At 59.2% G+C, this 18472-nt stretch overlaps 3 protein-coding genes across 3 annotated transcripts, besides 4 other annotated features; all 3 read left to right on the top strand.

The window, feature by feature from the left end:
- Positions 1 to 1489: 1489 nt before the first annotated feature.
- Positions 1490 to 1840: a repeat region.
- Positions 1841 to 2668: 828 nt separating this feature from the next.
- Positions 2669 to 3874, top strand: LPMP_190520 (methionine aminopeptidase, putative; the record flags this gene model as incomplete). Its single annotated transcript, XM_010699745.1, has 1 exon — positions 2669 to 3874. One exon carries the CDS (start codon positions 2669 to 2671, stop codon positions 3872 to 3874), a length of 1206 nt encoding a protein of 401 aa, XP_010698047.1.
- A 237-nt stretch (positions 3875 to 4111) lies between these two features.
- Positions 4112 to 5346: a repeat region.
- Positions 5347 to 5517: a repeat region.
- Positions 5518 to 6724: 1207 nt separating this feature from the next.
- LPMP_190530 (hypothetical protein) lies at positions 6725 to 10894 on the top strand (the record flags this gene model as incomplete). The annotated part of the gene is made up of 1 exon (XM_010699746.1): positions 6725 to 10894. One exon carries the CDS (start codon positions 6725 to 6727, stop codon positions 10892 to 10894), a length of 4170 nt encoding a protein of 1389 aa, XP_010698048.1.
- A 2132-nt stretch (positions 10895 to 13026) lies between these two features.
- On the top strand, positions 13027 to 14607 carry LPMP_190540 (hypothetical protein; the record flags this gene model as incomplete). The annotated part of the gene is made up of 1 exon (XM_010699747.1): positions 13027 to 14607. One exon carries the CDS (start codon positions 13027 to 13029, stop codon positions 14605 to 14607), a length of 1581 nt encoding a protein of 526 aa, XP_010698049.1.
- Positions 14608 to 14781: 174 nt separating this feature from the next.
- Positions 14782 to 16426: a repeat region.
- Positions 16427 to 18472: the final 2046 nt, after the last annotated feature.

Consider the following 18472-nt stretch of genomic DNA (forward strand, 5'->3'; position numbering starts at 1 on the left):
AGAGAGGATGTCCTAAGATCGGCTCCTCCTGGGAGGGGGGAGGAGGCATGTCCAAGCCTCTGTAGACTGGCGCTTCAGAGACTCCCTCAGCCACCTCTATTTTTCTTTGCTCTCCTTTGGCTTCGCCCTCACTAGACGCATTGATCTCTACAAATCCTCCTCACTGACCTCTGTGTTTTTTGGGGGAGGGGGAGAGTCCATCTTGCCTCTCTTTTGTGTTTGGTATGTGCGGGAGCTCGTCAACCTCGCTGCTGCTGCAGCTGCGTCAGCCTCCTCCCTGTCGCTGTCTTCTCGTTGTTCTGTTTCAGCGACTCTTGCGGGTCCTTCTTTGCATGAGAGTCGTGGCACGCTGCTATTTTCTGCGGTGCGGCCGATCGCACGATGGTGTCTTCATTTCTGTTGCTGCCCTCCCGTGTGTGGGTTCGTGCGCACTGATTGACATTCTATAGTGGCAGACAGTTCGGACGTCTAGGCACGCCACCACCACTCCCGAAGGTTGTGCAGTAGCTGATGAGTAGAAGTGAAGTGCAGAAGAGTTGGTGCTCGAGATGTCCACCTGTGCCCTTCAATGGCACCTCTTTTTTTCCCCCTTTGCTTTCTCTCGCCATCTCTCCTTTGTGTTCTTTGGGCAGGTTTGCCTCCTCATTCCGATAGGCGACGTGTGTGCCTGTACGCAATGGGGAAGAAGGGGCAGGCGGGGAAAGGAGAGAGGGCGTCAAAGCCATGGGCAGGGGTGCGTGGTGGCCTCTGGAATTGGTTTCCCTCCTCCTCTTATTTCTCCCTCTTCCCCTCCTTGCCTCCCTCTTTGTAAGCGGCTGCGTTGACCCTCCATCGCTTCTCCCTCGTCTCTTCTTCGTTTTCTTCCTCCTCTCTCGACGTCCTTCACGCAAAGGCGCGTGTATGTGTGGTCTGGGGCCCCTTCACTCGTCCTCTTGCGTGTGTCTCTCTTGTCTCTCTCTCTCTCTCTTTTGTGGACCGTCTCTGCGTGTGTTGCACTTCTGTTAAGGGGCATGTGTGTGTGTGTGTGTGTGTGTGTGCTGGGTGCGTGGCATGTGAAACCCACTGTGCTCTGTTGCTCTTCGGTTCTTCTTCCATCCTTGTACCGTATTGGTCCTCCCGTCTCGTGCCTCCTTTTTGTTCTCGCTTGATCTAGCGTGTAGCTCCCTCTATGAGTGAGCGCGTGCTGGACTCCTGGCTGCTCATTCGCGTGCTCGTGCGTGGGCGTACTCTCCAGCTCTACTTTGCGTGACCTCTGCTTCTTCTCCCCTCCTCTTCCTCTGGGGCTACATACTTTACCAGGGCAGACAGCGGACCAATAGACACTGAGATACCGCAATCAAGAGAGAAAGAGGAAGGAGAGGCTCACTCAGAAAGATGTGCCAAGTGTGCAAACGAGAGCGACGCATGACAGAATGCGTGCCACAATCGTACGTGCGTGGGTATGATGTGCATCGACAAGGAGCCTTGTTGTCTCGCCCCACTCCCCATTCCTCGATGACTGAGTGCCACTCCGCACGGTCTCCCAGGGCCCTGTGCACCCCCACTCTCCGGGCAGGGAAGCCATGCAGCCCCTGCCAATGCCAATGCCGAGGCGCCCCTGGTGCGGGCAGGACCAACTAGCGACGACGTGGGGAGGCCCGTGCAGTGTATCGCGACGGATGTCGGCGGTGAGCGCTGCATGGCGTTGCGTCGGGGCGGTCTGCAGCGGTGAAGACGTCTGTGCGGCCCACATGATGGGCAGCGGGTGCTGCACCGTGTGTCGGCGGCTGCTTCGCACCACGCGGCAGGCCTGTGGAGGACGGGATGGAGCGGCCTTTACTCGCGCTCTATGGCAGGGAATAATGTGCACGTGCAGTCCCCCCTCTTTCCCTAACGAGTATCTCCTTTTCCCCGTGGATTTTTTGTGTGTCACTTTTTGGTGTGAGGCGGATGGCGTGTGTTGGAGCGCCTCTCCCTCCCTCCCTCTCTCTCTTTTCTTTGGGTGCTCTTCGTGCTGGGCGTCAACCACACCCATCGACGATGTGCATCGGGGGGGTGAGAGAGAGTAGGTGCGTGTGCGCTTGCAAACGAGCAAAGTAAAGGATGAAAAAAAAAACAAAAGATGTGAGGCGCTGTCGACAGCAGAGAAAAGGAGGCACTCAACGGAGATGGAAAGGCCACCCCAAGGAAAACAAGAGAGGGAGTTGCTTCTCATTCTTGCGTCTCGCACCCATCCGCTGTGCTCTTGGTTACGCTTCTCCTCGTACACGCAGCACATGACACGATACGATGGACCTTCTCCAATACACAGGTGGTGTGTGTGCGTGGGGTGTAGGTGGACATCACTGCGTGTTCAACGAGTGGCCTCCTCCACCTCTAGTGAATGATACCTGTGCTGCACATTTGCGGTTTAATCGCGTCAACTGCTTGTGGCTTTTTCATGCTTCTCTTCTACCTCTTCATTACGCCCTCCTCCTCCCCCACCCCCACACACACCACCACACACACCACCACCACCACCGCAGAGAGAGGGAAACCACGATTAGTCCGACAGAGAAAGAGACAAAAAGAAAGCAGCAGCGCCACACTCCCACACACGCTCTTCCACTCATCACCACACGCACACCGAACGACTCTTTCGTTGCTCATCTCTTTTCTTCGCGCCCGACGCTTTTTCATAGTCCTTATAATGCCGTGCGAAGGCTGCGGCTCCAGTGAGGCCGGTCTGCAATGTCCGACCTGCAAGAAGCTCAGCCTGCCACCGAGCTTCTTCTGTAGGCAGGATTGCTTTAAGACGCACTGGGGAACGCACAAGCTGAAGCACACCGATACGCGGAACCTTCCCGCCACCATTCCCACCATGACGGAGGTGGACGAGCGGCTCTTCAACTTTACGGGTCCACTCCGCCCCGGAAGGATCACACCACGCCGTGCTGTGCCAAAGGAGATAGCGCGGCCAGACTACGCCGATCGAAACGATGGCGTGTCCGAGTTGGAGGAGAAGGACAGCGGCAGCAACCGCGTCATCGCCCACAGCCTCAAGAGCTTGCATGAGGACTACAATAACACCGAGCTGCGCCGAGGCTCTGACATCCTCAAGATTAAGCGTGTGAATGCGCTCTCGCGTGAAGTACTGGATATTGCCTGCGCTGCGGTGAAGACAGGCATCACGACGGACGAAATTGATCGCATTGTTCACGAGGCCACCATCGAGCGTGGTATGTACCCATCGCCTCTCAACTACTACAACTTTCCCAAATCTGTGTGCACTAGCGTCAACGAGATCATCTGCCACGGCATCCCTGACAACCGCCCACTAGAGGAAGGCGACATTGTAAACATCGACGTCTCCTGCTACCTCGATGGCTTCCACGGTGATTTGAACGAAACAGTGTTTGTAGGCAAGCCAGACGACGAGAGTGTGAAGATAGTGCACACGGCGTATGCCTGTTTGATGGCCGGCATTAGCGTCGTCAAGCCGGATGAGCTGTACCGCTACGTTGGCGATGCCATCGAGGCGCGGGCGGAGAAGTCAGGCTGCAGCGTGGTGCGCAGCTATACCGGCCACGGTATCGGCAAGTGCTTTCACACGGCACCGAACGTGTGCCACTACAAGGACAACAAAAGCTCTGGTCTCATGAAGCCTGGGCATGTCTTTACGATTGAGCCGATGATCAACCTCGGTACGTGGCAGGATGTGACGTGGCCAGACAACTGGACCAGTGCGACGAAGGACGGCAAGCGCACCGCACAGTTTGAGCACACAATCGTGTGCACCCCAGAAGGGGTGGAGTTGCTCACCGACTGGAAAGATGGCATACCCTTTTACCAGAAGCAGCTGAAGGAGTGGAGCATCCCGATTCCTGCCGAGGATCCCACTGAGGTCAAAATCTGAGCAATAGGCACAAGTCGTGCGCTGGAGATGCGCCATCAGAGACGTAAAGGCGTGTGTGACCATTTCGTTTTTGGCGGCCGCGATGAGGCTGTCGAGAGCCATCGGCGTTTGGTCTTGCTTGCGTTACTGACGATGAGGTGATACGTAGTGCGCCGACCATCTTCCCAACCGCTTGCAATTCTTGTCGCTCCTCTGTAGACACTCAGGATGCCCGCCACCACAGCGTGGCACCAGGGGTCTAGTGGCGACTCCCTGTGTGAGGAGACCAAGACCCTGCAGCCTTCGACTATGGCTGCGGACCCTTGGTGTCAGCGGGCTGGCGCTGTGCCGACGGGGGCGTGCCGTCCGGATCACGCTCGCGCCAGCCCACTACGAGTGCCCACGACGCCTCAACAAACACACGCAGCAGCCAACCGTTGCCGCGCCCGTGCTGCGCTGCGGTGATGCGGAGCCGAGTCCGGGACCGAGCCTGCGCTGTCTGCAGTGGGCTGCGCGACGCCAAACGGCGCTGGCGTGCACGGCTGCGTGGCGAAGCCTCGATTGCAAGCCTGCGCCGTCTGCAAGAGACGCGTCTCACCCACGCGGGTCTGCAAGGCGCTTGGTGTCGCGGGTTTTCTGCATTGCGGTGCAGCAAGCGAGGGGACGCACGGCGGTGGCGTCTCCGTGCTCACCCAACAGGACATGCGCATAGGTGTAGACCCCCCACCCTCTCGAGGACGACGTGGGGGGCAGTGGCGGTCTGGCCTTGCTGCGGTGACCCTACCACCCGACGGGCGCACCCCTCACGGCCGGCCACGTACCTGAGGGCGACCTGGCGGCGCGGGGGGTTCTCGCTCCCCCGAGCTCCGCACGGGCACCTGAACGTGCTATGGATTGCGGCAACAGCGGGTGGCGGGGGCAGTGGCCGCGCGGCGCGCAGACGGTGTGATGGCCACTACTGCGCTAGCGCTGTGGTAGTGCTCCACCCCGCCTGTGTTTGCCATGAGGGGGGGCGTGCGGCCCGGCACTCACCGCACACCTCGTTTCACGCTAGGGTCTTGCACGCGGCGATCGGGAGTGCGCACGTCCCGCCCTCGCGCTGCACGGGCTTCCCTGCGCCGGGTGCCCACCGCTGCCCCCCTCCCTCCTCCTGTGGTCCCACCGAACGGTGTGCTGGGGCTTCTCTGTGCGCCGGCGCATGCCTATGCAGGGGCCTCTGCCGCCACAGACTCGTGGCAACGTCCCACCTGTGTTGTGGCGCATGCGGGCAGGCCGTCCAGACACGCCCTTCCCCTCCCCTCTCCTGGGTAGCATCGACGGCAACGGAAGCTGCAGACAGCGAGCCCCCACCCACCCAGGGTTGCAACGTCGTGCTGATGCAGGCCCCGGGATCCAAAAGTGGGAGGACCATGCGCATGCACTGCTCACCACCGCTGGCACGGTGCACCGCATTCACGCGCGTCATGGAGAGCTGAGAGTGGGGGAGCCAGGAGCGGTGAGCGCTGCATGGCGTTGCGTCGGGGCGGTCTGCAGCGGTGAAGACGTCTGTGCGGCCCACATGATGGGCAGCGGGTGCTGCACCGTGTGTCGGCGGCTGCTTCGCACCACGCGGCAGGCCTGTGGAGGACGGGATGGAGCGGCCTTTACTCGCGCTCTATGGCAGAGAATAATGGGCACGTGGAATAATTTGGTCTTTTGTGTGCTCTTTTCCAGTGCCCCATTGTGTTGATAATTCTCTTGCCCCATGTTTGGGGGTCTTCTGCCGGGGTGAGGCGGATGGCGGTTGACAGACAGTGCTGTCCCTGCCTCACCCTTCCCCTTCTCTGCATACTGATGGAATGCGTCATCTGTCGATCTACGTGCGCGGTTGTACGGACTTCTTACAGGCGTGATCACTTTTTTTTGTTTCTCTGTTGGCGTTGTGTCGTTTCGCCTTCTCTTTTTTGCCTAACGCGTAAGTGAAAAAAGCGTCTGTGGACATGTACGGACTCAACGAGGCGCAGGGGCTCGAAGGAGAACCACGGCGGCCACTGCCGTGTCAATCCCCCCCCCCCCTCGCTCCCTCCCTTCCCCCTCTACCCCGCACTCCTCGATTTCAAATGGAGTTGTGTGCTTTCAACGTTTTTTCCCCCTTTTTAAGTGATCGACCAACTGCTGTGGAACAGCACGTACTGGATACCCCCACCGAACCTCTCCACGCCTCCCGTAGGAGGAACTGGGGGTGTGTGCTTTCTCTTTCCAGCGAAAGAGACATGTGTCTGCGGCGTTATCCTCGGCATGGATTGGCTCGCCGCCTTGCATCATGTTGCCCGCCGCTGGGGTGCTCACCGGATTCACAGCCAGCCTCTCTGTGCCTTTTACGGTTCTTTTGGACTCTTTTCTGTTCCCTCTTCGTCTTTATTCGTGGGTGGAATACGGCCGTCCCTCACTTCACCACCACATTGCCGTCATCGCCGCATATGCGTGCAAAGCAGCTCACTTGTATGCCGGCCTTTGCTTGATTCACGTGCGCCCTCGTCGTCTCTCTCTCCCCCCCTCCCCTCCCTCCCTCCCTCGGATGACCTTCGAACGATTTGCTCGAAGGAACCGCGTGTGGTGAGAACTTCTATTCGCATATAAGCTGGTTCGAGAGAGAGAGAGAGAGAGCGGGTAACCCCATCCCTCCCTTTCCTATTGGGCACACACCCACATCTTCGTCCCGCCGTGTAGCCTGGTGGCTGTAACGTCCCTTCCTGACTGCAGAAGATTTGTTGCGGCGACTGAGCCGTTTAGCCTTGCGTGTGTGTATTCTCCGTCGCCTTTACGCTTTCTCTCTCTCTTATCCTTTCTTCCATCTTGGTCAGGCAATACGTCCCCTTCCTCCCACCTGAAATGCAGCGAGACGTGATCAAGTGGGTGCAGTCTCTCGACCTCTCTGCGCCGATTCAAAACCCAAAGCGTGACTTGGCCACAGGCCACCTTGCGGCGGAGATCGTGGCGCGCTATAGCGGCACCAAGTACCTAGACCTCCACCGACTTCCCAACGGCGCCGCGGCGGCCACGAAGCGCGATGTGTGGTCACAGGTGTACCGCGCGCTGCAGCAACTCAGCTGCACGACTGTAACGCAGCCGCTGATTGATGCGGTGCTGCAACGGGAACCGAACGCAGCACTCACAGTTCTCGAGTACCTATACGAACACTTTACTGGTCAGATGCTGTCGATGCGCGGCTTAGATGCTGTGGGGACAACTGAAGACGCGTATGTGCAGCCTGGAAATGCCACCCGCACTGCGAGGCTGCTGAAGGTGACATGTAGGAATCCGAACAGCTTCAGCATCGGCGCTAAGGGGGAGTCCTCCAACGCAAAGGCGTTGCTATTCGATCCTCTCCTCAGTACTTCACCGCTGGCCAGGGCTAATCGCGGTTGTTCGCCGACAAACGTGATATACTCAGCCCACGACACGGCGGCAGACGGGTTTGACACCGAGACTGCTGCTGGCAATGACTCGACACGAGCCCTGCAGCACAGACTGGCCCTTATCGACAACAGCGAGCTCGCCGGTGGGGCGAATGCGCTGCAGGCGTACCCGCATTACGCCAGACCAACCGCCAGCACTCTCGTCCATACCGCCAGCGGCAGCCGCAAGGACGTCGTGTTGGACAGGCCCAAGTACACGGCGGACGAGGCTCTCCAGCGACAGCAGAACACACGTATTGTTCAACAGCACACCGTGGTGCAGCGGCTGCAAGGGGAGACCCACGGAGAGGCTTTGGCGAGCCCATTACGCACGCAAGCAGACACCGCGGCATGGGCGACAGATGCGTCCTTGTCGCCTCCGTCGCCGCTGCACAATGAGGCCGCGTTGTACGCAGGCAAAAGCGCCACTGCCACGGAGTCTCTCACGGCGCTGTACCGCGGCCGCTTCTACCGACAACCCGATGCACCGACGACGACAAGAACCCCCAAGGCGTCCACCCTTTCCCGAAAGGCGAAAAATGACAAGCGGGAGGAGGCAGGTGCCAGGCGCCAGCGTGGCGCCGTAGCGGCATCGTCTGCGGATCACATCACCATTCTTGAAGACACGGTGGACCACAATGGGGCTGCAGCTCCCGGCAACCCGCTCTCCACGCCCGAGTACCTTGGCAGCGTCAGCGGCGGTGGCGGCACGGATGGACCTCGCGTCGTGCCTAAGCTGCCCGTGAGGGTTTATTCAGACTCCCTCCAAACTGCCCTGGCGCGACGCTGCAGTCAAGCAAACCTACAAGAGCGCGCCACAGCTTTGTCGCGTGAGCACTTTGCCAAGCACAACTACGCCATACGTCCCGCCCTTAGCGACATCCTCGCGGATGTGCTAGCCGCGCACAAGCAGCTGCAGCGGCTCTTCGATTGCTGTGTTGAAGATGGCAACAGCGAGGTGCTCGACAACGTTCTGGGGCATCTACTTGCCCACCGGGACGAATTCCCTCCCGCATGCATACAGGCCTGCTGGCAAGCACTCGGGCAACACGTTGACGGCCTCGTGGCCTTACTCCAGAGGAACCCCGATGAGTACGGTTATCTTATGGAGTCCTTGACATTTGCGTTCAGTCGTGAGGCGGCCCAGGTCCCGCTTCTTCACATATCGCAAACTGTCATTGTGTCTGGAGACGTGGATAATGCTGAGCAAGAGAAAATTGCCGCAACAACGGACGCGTCACTGCTGGGGCTATTCCTCTCACCGACGCGGCGCAGCACTGCAATCTCGAGTGGAGGCGGCGTTGGTGTTGGGTGCGCTGCCGCTGCCGCTGCCTCGACCGCCCGATGCCGCTCTCCACTCCGTGAAACAGCGTCGGCGGCTGAAGGCGACCTCGTCAGCCCACGACAACGACAGAGCCTCAGTGAAGCACTCCTCACGGCGACACACCGCGCGGCATCTGTGGCGACCGGGTCCTTCCATGTCCCTCCCGTGGCGCCGTTGTCGTCGTCACGCCAGATGGCCATCATCGACACCCGCGACGGCTTGTCGGTCGCTTGCGCCTTCAGCTTTCTCTACCGCCTCGCGCGCCAGCTCGACGTGCGGACTGCGACCTACGTACTGGAGCGGTACGTGTTGCGCAGCGCCAAGCCGTTTCTTCTGCGTCACGGCACCGTGGCCGTCCGCGAGGCCGTTGCTCGCATTGTGAGTGCGACGTTTGTGCCGGCGCCACCAAAGGACGCCGCTACTGCCGAAGTCGTCGACAGCGGGGCGGCGGCGATTGCGGCGGCGGAGTCTGAGGAGGCCTTTGCCCAGTTCCTCACGGGTACGTTGGCACATACCCTGCTGGTGTCCTCGCCGACCGCATGGAACGGTAACTGCGGTACGGCATCCACGTCATCCGGTGACATCCACCAGAACAGCCCGGCGAAGTGCGACGTACATGGCACACACCCGTTGCAGCTACGCGTGCAGCGTACGTACTGGCTCATCGTTCTTCACGCTGTTGCCGACTATCCCTACGCCACGGATAATGGAAGGGCTGCGCACTCCGACGCTAATGGGCCGCTCGCCACTTGTGTGCGGAAAGGGGCAATGTCGTGCTTGTTGTGTACCGATGCAGACCTTCTCACCATTGGTGTGGGCCTCACAGTAGAGTACAGCGAACGATGGCTACCCCGCGATATGGCGCCACGTGGCTTGACCTTTGACAACGCCGTGACACACGCGCGCGACCTATTCTCCCACGTGCTTCCCCCTCTCGGCAGCGCAGGGAACCAGCTCTCGGCCCCATGGTGGGACACGCAGACGACGAACACGTGGGAGTGTCGGTTGATGGTTCTGCGACTGTGCAACGCTCTTCTCGCCCACCCACTCTTTGCTGCTGCAGGGGAGCCCTCCAAGGCCAGCACCGAAGGCAGCAGCGATGATGACAGTGCGGTGCCTCGCAGCTGGCGTACCATCGTCGACACCGCTGCTGCTAAGTGCCTCTGGACGTTTGCCAATACCCCGTCATGGCAGCTGCAGTTGGCACTGGGTGTGACGGCGAAATCAGTCGACCAGACCTTGACGCCTGCCCTGACCAACACGTGGCGCCAACTGCTCCTCGGTATTCCAGCAGCCTCATTGCTGACGCAGCTACTTCCGTATGATGAAGCACCAGTGCGCCTGCGGATCCTGCGCCCACTACAGTTAGCGGAGGGTATCAAGTACGAGGCGGAGAACGACGGGCGCAAGGGTCCACAGTCGAGCGCTCGTCAACAGCTGACGCTGATATCGTCCACTAAAAACAACCGCGCAGTTCCGTTGCAGAGCGCCACTTCAGCGCTCGCCGGGAAGCCGGAATCCTGGACGTTGGCGCCGGCGATGGACAACGGAGACAACTCGCGCGACCTCGGCACCCGTGCCACCGCTGAGTCGGCGCTGCACCTCGTGTGGGGCCGCGTCCTATCCGCCTATGCGGTGTTGCCTTTTAACCAGACATGGAATGCTCAGGGTGTGGTGGATGCGGTACTGCCACCGCTGCCTGTCAGTGGCGGTACCGCTCCCACGTCGTCACCTCCAGCAGCACTGGCCACGGCGCCAGCCCTTCCACTACTCGTCATGGCGGCCGCGTTGCTCAGCCCACCCACTACCGTGACAAAGACAGCGCCTGCTGCAGTGTCGATGGACTCGCCGCTTGGGCTCTCGACATCTTTTGCCGATGATGTACCCGTGGACATCGACGAGCCAAATGGAGCCTTCTGGCTCGAGGCGCTCCGTCGTGCCTGGCCGCTGTTTCAGGCTTGTGGTGCGTCGCAGGTCTCCATGAAGCAGCGAGCGCCAAGAAACGTCACCGAGGAGACGTCACCGCAAAGTGGTGATGACGAGGAGATGGCAGCCTTATCAACGGGCTCGACTACCGTGGGTAGTGCTGGCCTTGGAGTGCACCTGGATGACTTGAGGACCGTCGTACTCTCTCTTTTCCTCCGCTTTGCAGACGACGCTGCCGTTGCCTCGGCGATGGCCGCAGCGGCCGGGAACGGGGCCGAGCTATGCGGGTGTGCCATTCGCTGGGCGGAGGAGCTGTGCAGCGACGCGCCCACAGCGGTGGAGCAACCACAGTAAATATGGTAGAAGAGGGGAAATCGCACAGGGACTAACATGTACAGTGAAGGTAGGCCCAAACTGGTGCACGCGTACGCGCACATGAATCCTACTTACTAGGGTGCACTGCCCACATACAGTTTATCGACGAGTGCACCTCATCATGATGCGTCGGGAAGTCAGCCTTTTGTTGCTGTTTGGAGCGCTTCTCAACAGCATTCTCTCACTCTCTCTCTTGCTCTCTCTCTCTCTGACATCTGCATGAGGAGCGAATGCTAGCGGCCGCGGTTGGCTGCGGATGTACAACCCATGGAAAGCGAGAAGAGCGCTCCTCTCTCTTCCCCCTCCCCTCCCACACGTTACCTTCATCCTCTGTAGAGAGAAGATACGAAACAGCAGCCAAGAAGCAAGATGAGACGAGCAAAGTAGACTGCACGCGCTTACCTTCGCATTATGCACCTCGTCCTTCTCTTCTGGTGAAGAGCGGTAAATAACCACAGGCACATGCAGCCGTACACCTACGCCACCGGCGTCGGTGAAGGGGTGGGGGTATCGCCCGTTGCACACCGCGATGACGCGAATGAAACCACAAGTGAATTGATTACGCAGGTGCGCGTGCCTATGGCCACGCTTACAGCGCTTTATGGACTTTTTTTTCTCCCTCAACGCCCCCGATGTGCAACCACCTCTCCTCACTTTCCTCAAATGCCCACCCACATTGGCACCTCCCTCCCTCGCAATGGGCGCGTGTGAACATCCACGCCATCACAGTTGCCCATTTTATCATACATTAAACGGGCGAAGCAGAACTACACGCGTGTAGGGTAGTCCAGGTGACTCCATTCTTTGCTTCCAGTATTCTTCATTCTGCTCCTTCTTTGGGAGTTGATTGCGTCCATCGCGCCTCCGCTCGATTGGCTCTTCCTTAATTTCAGATTCGTGAGGCCGACTTGTTCTGCCTAGTTCTTCTTCTTTCCGTAGCTGTCGTGTGATTCTCCTCCTGTTTTTCGCGTTCTGCATCTCCCCGCTCCCTCCCGCGTCTCACTGCACGCGCGTTCCCATCGTCCATGTACACAAACTCTCGCCTCATCTATTTTTTCTCATTGCTTACATCTCCCCAGTGCGCGCACTTGAGCCTGTGTGTGAACACCCTCCTCCTCAGTTAGTTATCCCCTACCTCCTCTTGCCTTTGGGTTGTGCCTGTGTCCCTCTTCCTGTTCCCGCCCTCACTCTCTTCTTTGTGTGTGCGCGTACGCGTGTGTGTGTATGTGAACTAACGAGGAGTGCAACTACGCCACACCATACATTTTTCTATTGAGTCGTTCAGAGAAAAAAGATACCACAACTCAGCACTGCGCTTTCATCGAACTGCGTGCTCAACTTCTCTGAAATCGAAGTCCTTAAGCCCTCCATACGCATACAGAGTGAAGAAGGAAAAAGAGGGAGTTGGTACACCGTCGCAGCAACCATCTGCGCCTACTTTCCTTTTCTTGAAAGGACCATCAGCGTCATTCACTTTGCACAGACCCAACTGTCACCTAACAACAAGCAAAGAAGTATACGCACTTCAACATCCGGGAAGCCTCCTCCCTCGTTGACACCCCTCGCACACAATTCTGCTGTCGTACCCATTCCTCTCATTACCATTTTGGCCTCCTTTGTCAACTCTCTCACCCCCACCCCCACCCACTCTTCCCATCTCTCGATACCTCCGCCCGCTTGTTTGTTGCCCTTGTCGCGCACTGCTGATCTTCTCTTATTTTTCTCGTTGCTATCTTCTCCCCCCCTCCGCCCTACATCTCATCCTGCCCCCCCTCCTGTGTTGTACGCTTCTTCTCCAAGTACAACGGCCCCCTTTCTCGCTGTCTGTTTACCTACACAGCCGGTGTTGAAATCTCCCCCACCCCCTCCCTCCCGCAACTCACTCCGCATTCTCGGTGTTTCTTTTTCGCTTCCCTCCGACAGTTTTCCACGCAAACGCTTTAGCCTCCTCTCCTCGCACCTTCCTCATCTCCTTTGCCCATCTTAACTGTCCCCATCTCTTCCGTGTTGTCTTGACCAGGTTTCTCTCCCATATAAGCGACACAGACTCTCTCTTCGCTTTCGCTTCCAGGTATACTCACGAAGAGTACAAACAGGGTAACTGGGGAAGCATGGCTAAAACAGCGCACCTCGTGGGCGCTCTGCTGGCCCTTGTCATGTGCCTGGCGGCGACGGCCGTCTCGGCGCAGCGGTCGGTGGAGTGCCAGATGGTGTGGACAGGCGCGTCCTCTAACAACAGCCTGTTGGCCTGCCTGGGGAACAAGGGTCGCATCCAGTCTCAGTGGGCCTTCTACCTGTATCCCGGCTTCGCTGCCCTCATCTTTATCTCTACGCTCATTGTGCTGCCAATCGTGTTCTGCTGCGGCTGCTGCAAGGCGTGTGCGACGCCGGAGGAGGTGAAGGACATCGGCGTTGCTCGCTGCTACCTGTGGATGTGGATCGTGATTTCGGTGCTTATGGCGTGCGGCGTGTGCGTGCTGCTGGTGTACGGCGCCGTCTTACTGGGGCAGACCGCCAACCAAATCATCAGTGACGTCGAGAACCGCACGCTGGATTACTTCAACGAGACCCGCATGAGCATCACGACGCTGCTGACGAACTACAGTGCGAGCCCACCGACACCACCGACGATTGACCTCAATGCCTTCGACTCTCTCAACGGCAACATTACGTACTACGCGCATATGGTTCGCGAGAGCTACCTCAAGTACTTTCGCATTGCCGAGATCGTGGCGTGCTGCGTCGGCGGCGTTGGTATTTTCCTGATGCTGTGCATGCTGGTCTTCGCGGCTTGCCGTTGCAGTGGGTGCTGTCCGATTGCGTGGAGCTGCGTGTACTTTGTGTTCGCGCTTGTATTCGCGCTGCTTGCCGTGCTGTTCACGGTGTCCATCTACGTGATGTTCGCCGGCTGCGGCGAGGTGAACCTCCAGTACAAGCGTGCGCCCGGCATCTTCCAGTGGTACCTGGTGCCGTGGTGCAGGGAGGAGTTCAACTTCCGGTCGGTGCGGGCTGAGGTGCAGGCCCAGGAGCAGCGGGTCTCGCAGAGCGCCTGCTCGGCGCTCTTGATGTTCTGCGACAACGATCCGGTGTATCCGGGGACGGACAAGAACCACATCTTCATGTGTGGCAACAACATCACCTCTGCGGAGCAGTGCAAGTCGCTTGACGACGTGGTGACGGTCGTTTTGTCTACATACGTGAAGCCCATGCTGACCAACACGCTGTGTGCGAACCGGACGGACATGACGCAGCTGGAGAAGTGCACACTGGAGGACTGCGCATCGATGTGTGTGGACTACCAGGCGCCTTTTCTGCCTGCCAAGACGTACGCCACTCAAATTATACAGGCTGTCAACTTTGCTGCGAATGCGAGCACTGCGCTGTCGTACGTGTATCCACTGCTGGAGTGCAACTTCATCATTGACAAGGTTGCCAACACCGTCGAGTCGCTGCAGTACGACAGCAGCTTCACCGCGAAGAACTACGATGTACACAGCTGCTCTGCGATCCGCACGTCCTCGGTGATGCTGGGCACCGGCTTCTTTGTCGGGTCGCTCATGTATATTCTCGGCATCTACGTCATGCACCGCGGTGCCTGGGTCTGGGCTGAGAGGAAGGTGCAGTGCGATACATCGGAGAAGAGGTTGGGTGCTTCCTCTACAGAGAATGTCGTTGCACATAACGCACAGTGATCTTGAAAGGTGTGGGTGGCAGCAATGTAGATGTCATTCCGAATCGCGCCACACATCGGAAGCGGCATGCCGGGGACCAAACGAGAGATAGCGCAGAAGTGTACTATACGTTTGTGCTTTCTGTCATCGCTGTGGATCCTGAGGTTGCCGGCCGCCGCAGCGTGGCACCAGGGATCTAGTGGCGACTCCCTGTGTGAGGAGACCAAGACCCTGCAGCCTTCGACTATGGCTGCGGACCCTTGGTGTCAGCGGGCTGGCGCTGTGCCGACGGGGGCGTGCCGTCCGGATCACGCTCGCGCCAGCCCACTACGAGTGCCCACGACGCCTCAACAAACACACGCAGCAGCCAACCGTTGCCGCGCCCGTGCTGCGCTGCGGTGATGCGGAGCCGAGTCCGGGACCGAGCCTGCGCTGTCTGCAGTGGGCTGCGCGACGCCAAACGGCGCTGGCGTGCACGGCTGCGTGGCGAAGCCTCGATTGCAAGCCTGCGCCGTCTGCAAGAGACGCGTCTCACCCACGCGGGTCTGCAAGGCGCTTGGTGTCGCGGGTTTTCTGCATTGCGGTGCAGCAAGCGAGGGGACGCACGGCGGTGGCGTCTCCGTGCTCACCCAACAGGACATGCGCATAGGTGTAGACCCCCCACCCTCTCGAGGACGACGTGGGGGGCAGTGGCGGTCTGGCCTTGCTGCGGTGACCCTACCACCCGACGGGCGCACCCCTCACGGCCGGCCACGTACCTGAGGGCGACCTGGCGGCGCGGGGGGTTCTCGCTCCCCCGAGCTCCGCACGGGCACCTGAACGTGCTATGGATTGCGGCAACAGCGGGTGGCGGGGGCAGTGGCCGCGCGGCGCGCAGACGGTGTGATGGCCACTACTGCGCTAGCGCTGTGGTAGTGCTCCACCCCGCCTGTGTTTGCCATGAGGGGGGGCGTGCGGCCCGGCACTCACCGCACACCTCGTTTCACGCTAGGGTCTTGCACGCGGCGATCGGGAGTGCGCACGTCCCGCCCTCGCGCTGCACGGGCTTCCCTGCGCCGGGTGCCCACCGCTGCCCCCCTCCCTCCTCCTGTGGTCCCACCGAACGGTGTGCTGGGGCTTCTCTGTGCGCCGGCGCATGCCTATGCAGGGGCCTCTGCCGCCACAGACTCGTGGCAACGTCCCACCTGTGTTGTGGCGCATGCGGGCAGGCCGTCCAGACACGCCCTTCCCCTCCCCTCTCCTGGGTAGCATCGACGGCAACGGAAGCTGCAGACAGCGAGCCCCCACCCACCCAGGGTTGCAACGTCGTGCTGATGCAGGCCCCGGGATCCGAAGGTGGGAGGACTATGCACACGCACTGCTCACCACCGCTGGCACGGTGCACCGCATCCACGCGTGTCATGGAAAGGTGAGAGGGGGGAGGGCCAGGAGTGGTGGACGAACGTGGCGCGAAGGCGTCCATACGAATCGGCCCCGCGTGCATGTGCGCGCGAAGCATGCGGCACCTCTGCCATCCGACCGGGTGGGCCGATGCGTCGCAGATGCCGGCAGCATGACGAGGGCGCCCCGAATGGCACCGTCGAGCCCTCCAGACTCCGAGGTATATAGTCGCCGCACCATGCGATGGGGTGCGGCGGCTTTGAAGCGACTGAGGGCGAGGCACGGCATAGAGGCAGGGTGCAGCGTCTCCGAGGGGAGGCGGGACCCTGGCCTGAAGCTGGCCCGATCCGACGGCAGGACGGATTGTCCTAGACAGCCCGAGGTTCAGCCGCAGTGCAACAGCGCGGCATCGATGGGCTGCGGTGGTGTGCGCGTCTCGGGTGTGACTGGCTCGTAGTGGGGGGGAGGGGGGCGGACACGCTGGAAAGAAGGAAATCAGAAGAGAAGTAGACAATACCTGAGGAGGTGTCTGAGGAAGTTGAGTTGTGCTAGCAGTGAGAACGACATTAGATGTACAGGTGGAGGTTTGTTGCGCCTCAGCCCTTGTTCTCTCTGTAGGTGATTGGAATGCAGATGGCGTGCCGCTTGTGTGTTGTCTTTTTTACTCTGGCCTTCTTCCTCCCCGTTACGGCTGTGCTTTTCTTCAGTGTTGCTTCGTTTTCTGTTTTAGTCCCACAGCATTCACTCATATCCTTCTTGTGCGTGTGTGCGTGTGTGTGCGTGTCGATGCGTCTTCCCTGGAAATAAGGAATTGCGTCACGGGCCTTTCGTCTTGCACACCGCCTCCCCCCCACCATTTCTGCACACAAGCGCTGATGTGAGGAGGAGGTAATGGATGCACAGAGGTGCGTGCACTGAAGTAAACATGCATATCGTCTCAGCGCCTTTCTGGTTTTCTTGAATCATAGTGTTTGACAACCCGTTCTGTTGGTCCTGTCTTTTCCACCCCGGCTTTGCTTTTTTACTCCTGACTACTCCCCCCCCCCCCGCCCCCTCACGTCTCCCCTCAGCTTGAGCGGCGCTGTTTCCTCGCTCAAAATAAATTCCACCCAGCTGCAGTCTCTTCCTCCCTTTTTTGTGTCGTCCTCTTCATTGCCTTCTGCTCGAACGTTGCCACGTGTGCCTCGACCCCCCCCATTAACAATGCGCCAGCACGCTGACGAACAGGCCAGTACTACGGGAATAAGTCATGGCTGGGCCCTCACGAAAGAGACAAAACGGAATCTTGAAGGGTTCAACGAGGGCTTTTGCTCTGCGTGCGCCTCTTTCTCCTCCCTGCTCCTGTGATGTGTCACCACGAAACACTGGAGGTCGTCTCATGGCGCAATGCAAAAACCCCTCCACACACCCCTCCTCGCCCATACACACAAGCATACAGAGATGTATGCGCCCCCCTCCTCTTCCCCCCGACCCTCCCGGTCTCATGGACTCGCCTTCAAGGGTGTCCTCCTCGTGTTTTCTCTGGCCTATTCAGCTGCTGTGCGACTGGATGACGTGGGTGCGGGGTGAAGCAGCAGCGGGACGAAACTGTTCTTTATCTCTTTTTGCAGCTGTTGCCCGCATCTCCTTTCTTACTTCATGGCCCCTCACCCACTGCCCAACGTTGCCCTGCATCCTCCGCATTCTTTCACGAATATTTCCTTCTTTTCCTTGAGACACGGTGCGTGTGATCGATTCGCCGACCACGTCTCGCAACGCCCCCCCCCCTTCCCCTTCTCTCCCTCTTTCCCTTTCACAAGAGCGAGAAGAAAAAAAAGTAGGCGATGGAGTGACGTGCAGGCGTGCCAGGGTGTACTTGGGTGGCAATCAAACGTACTCTGCTGTGTTTTCTGCTCTACCTCTCTCTGTTCTCCCTGCTCGATCCTCTCGCGTGGTGCTTCTGCTCATCTACGAAGGAGACGAGCCTACCCAAAGGCATAGACACGGCAGAGCTGAAAGAGGCAGGAGTACAGGAAGATGTGCTGCAGCCAGGATGTGGAAACATCTGTCGAGTACGACTGCTGTGGCGCTTACGTCTCACCTGGTTCCTGTCTCGATCATTTTCGTGTCACCTTCCTCACACTTGGCTGGGTGGGTCGCATTGCGCACCGGTGGTTCACCTCTTCTTTCCATTCTGCATTCATGCGCGTCTGTGTGTAGGTAATGTGAGGCGATGCAGCGTGATGGCAAAGAAAAGGGGAAAAAATACAGGCGCTGGGGTACATCGAAGCGAATGGAGGAAGAGCAAAAGGAAAGCGGGAAGCGAGAGTGGGGTTGAGAGACGCCTGTCAAGAGGCATAACCAGGGCAGCCGTTATAGGCGCGGGAGGAGCAAAAACGAACAATAAAGAGCGCAGTGATGACGGGTGGCACACGTTGGTGTGCACTGTTTGAGTAAGTAGTGGCTCACGCCCACACAGGCTCACCGCAACATGAGAACTTTATGCCAGTGCTTTGGGTGTGCATCT

The sequence above is a fragment of the Leishmania panamensis genome (assembly GCF_000755165.1).
Source record: "Leishmania panamensis strain MHOM/PA/94/PSC-1 chromosome 19 sequence".
Classification (NCBI taxonomy): Eukaryota; Euglenozoa; class Kinetoplastea; order Trypanosomatida; family Trypanosomatidae; genus Leishmania; species Leishmania panamensis.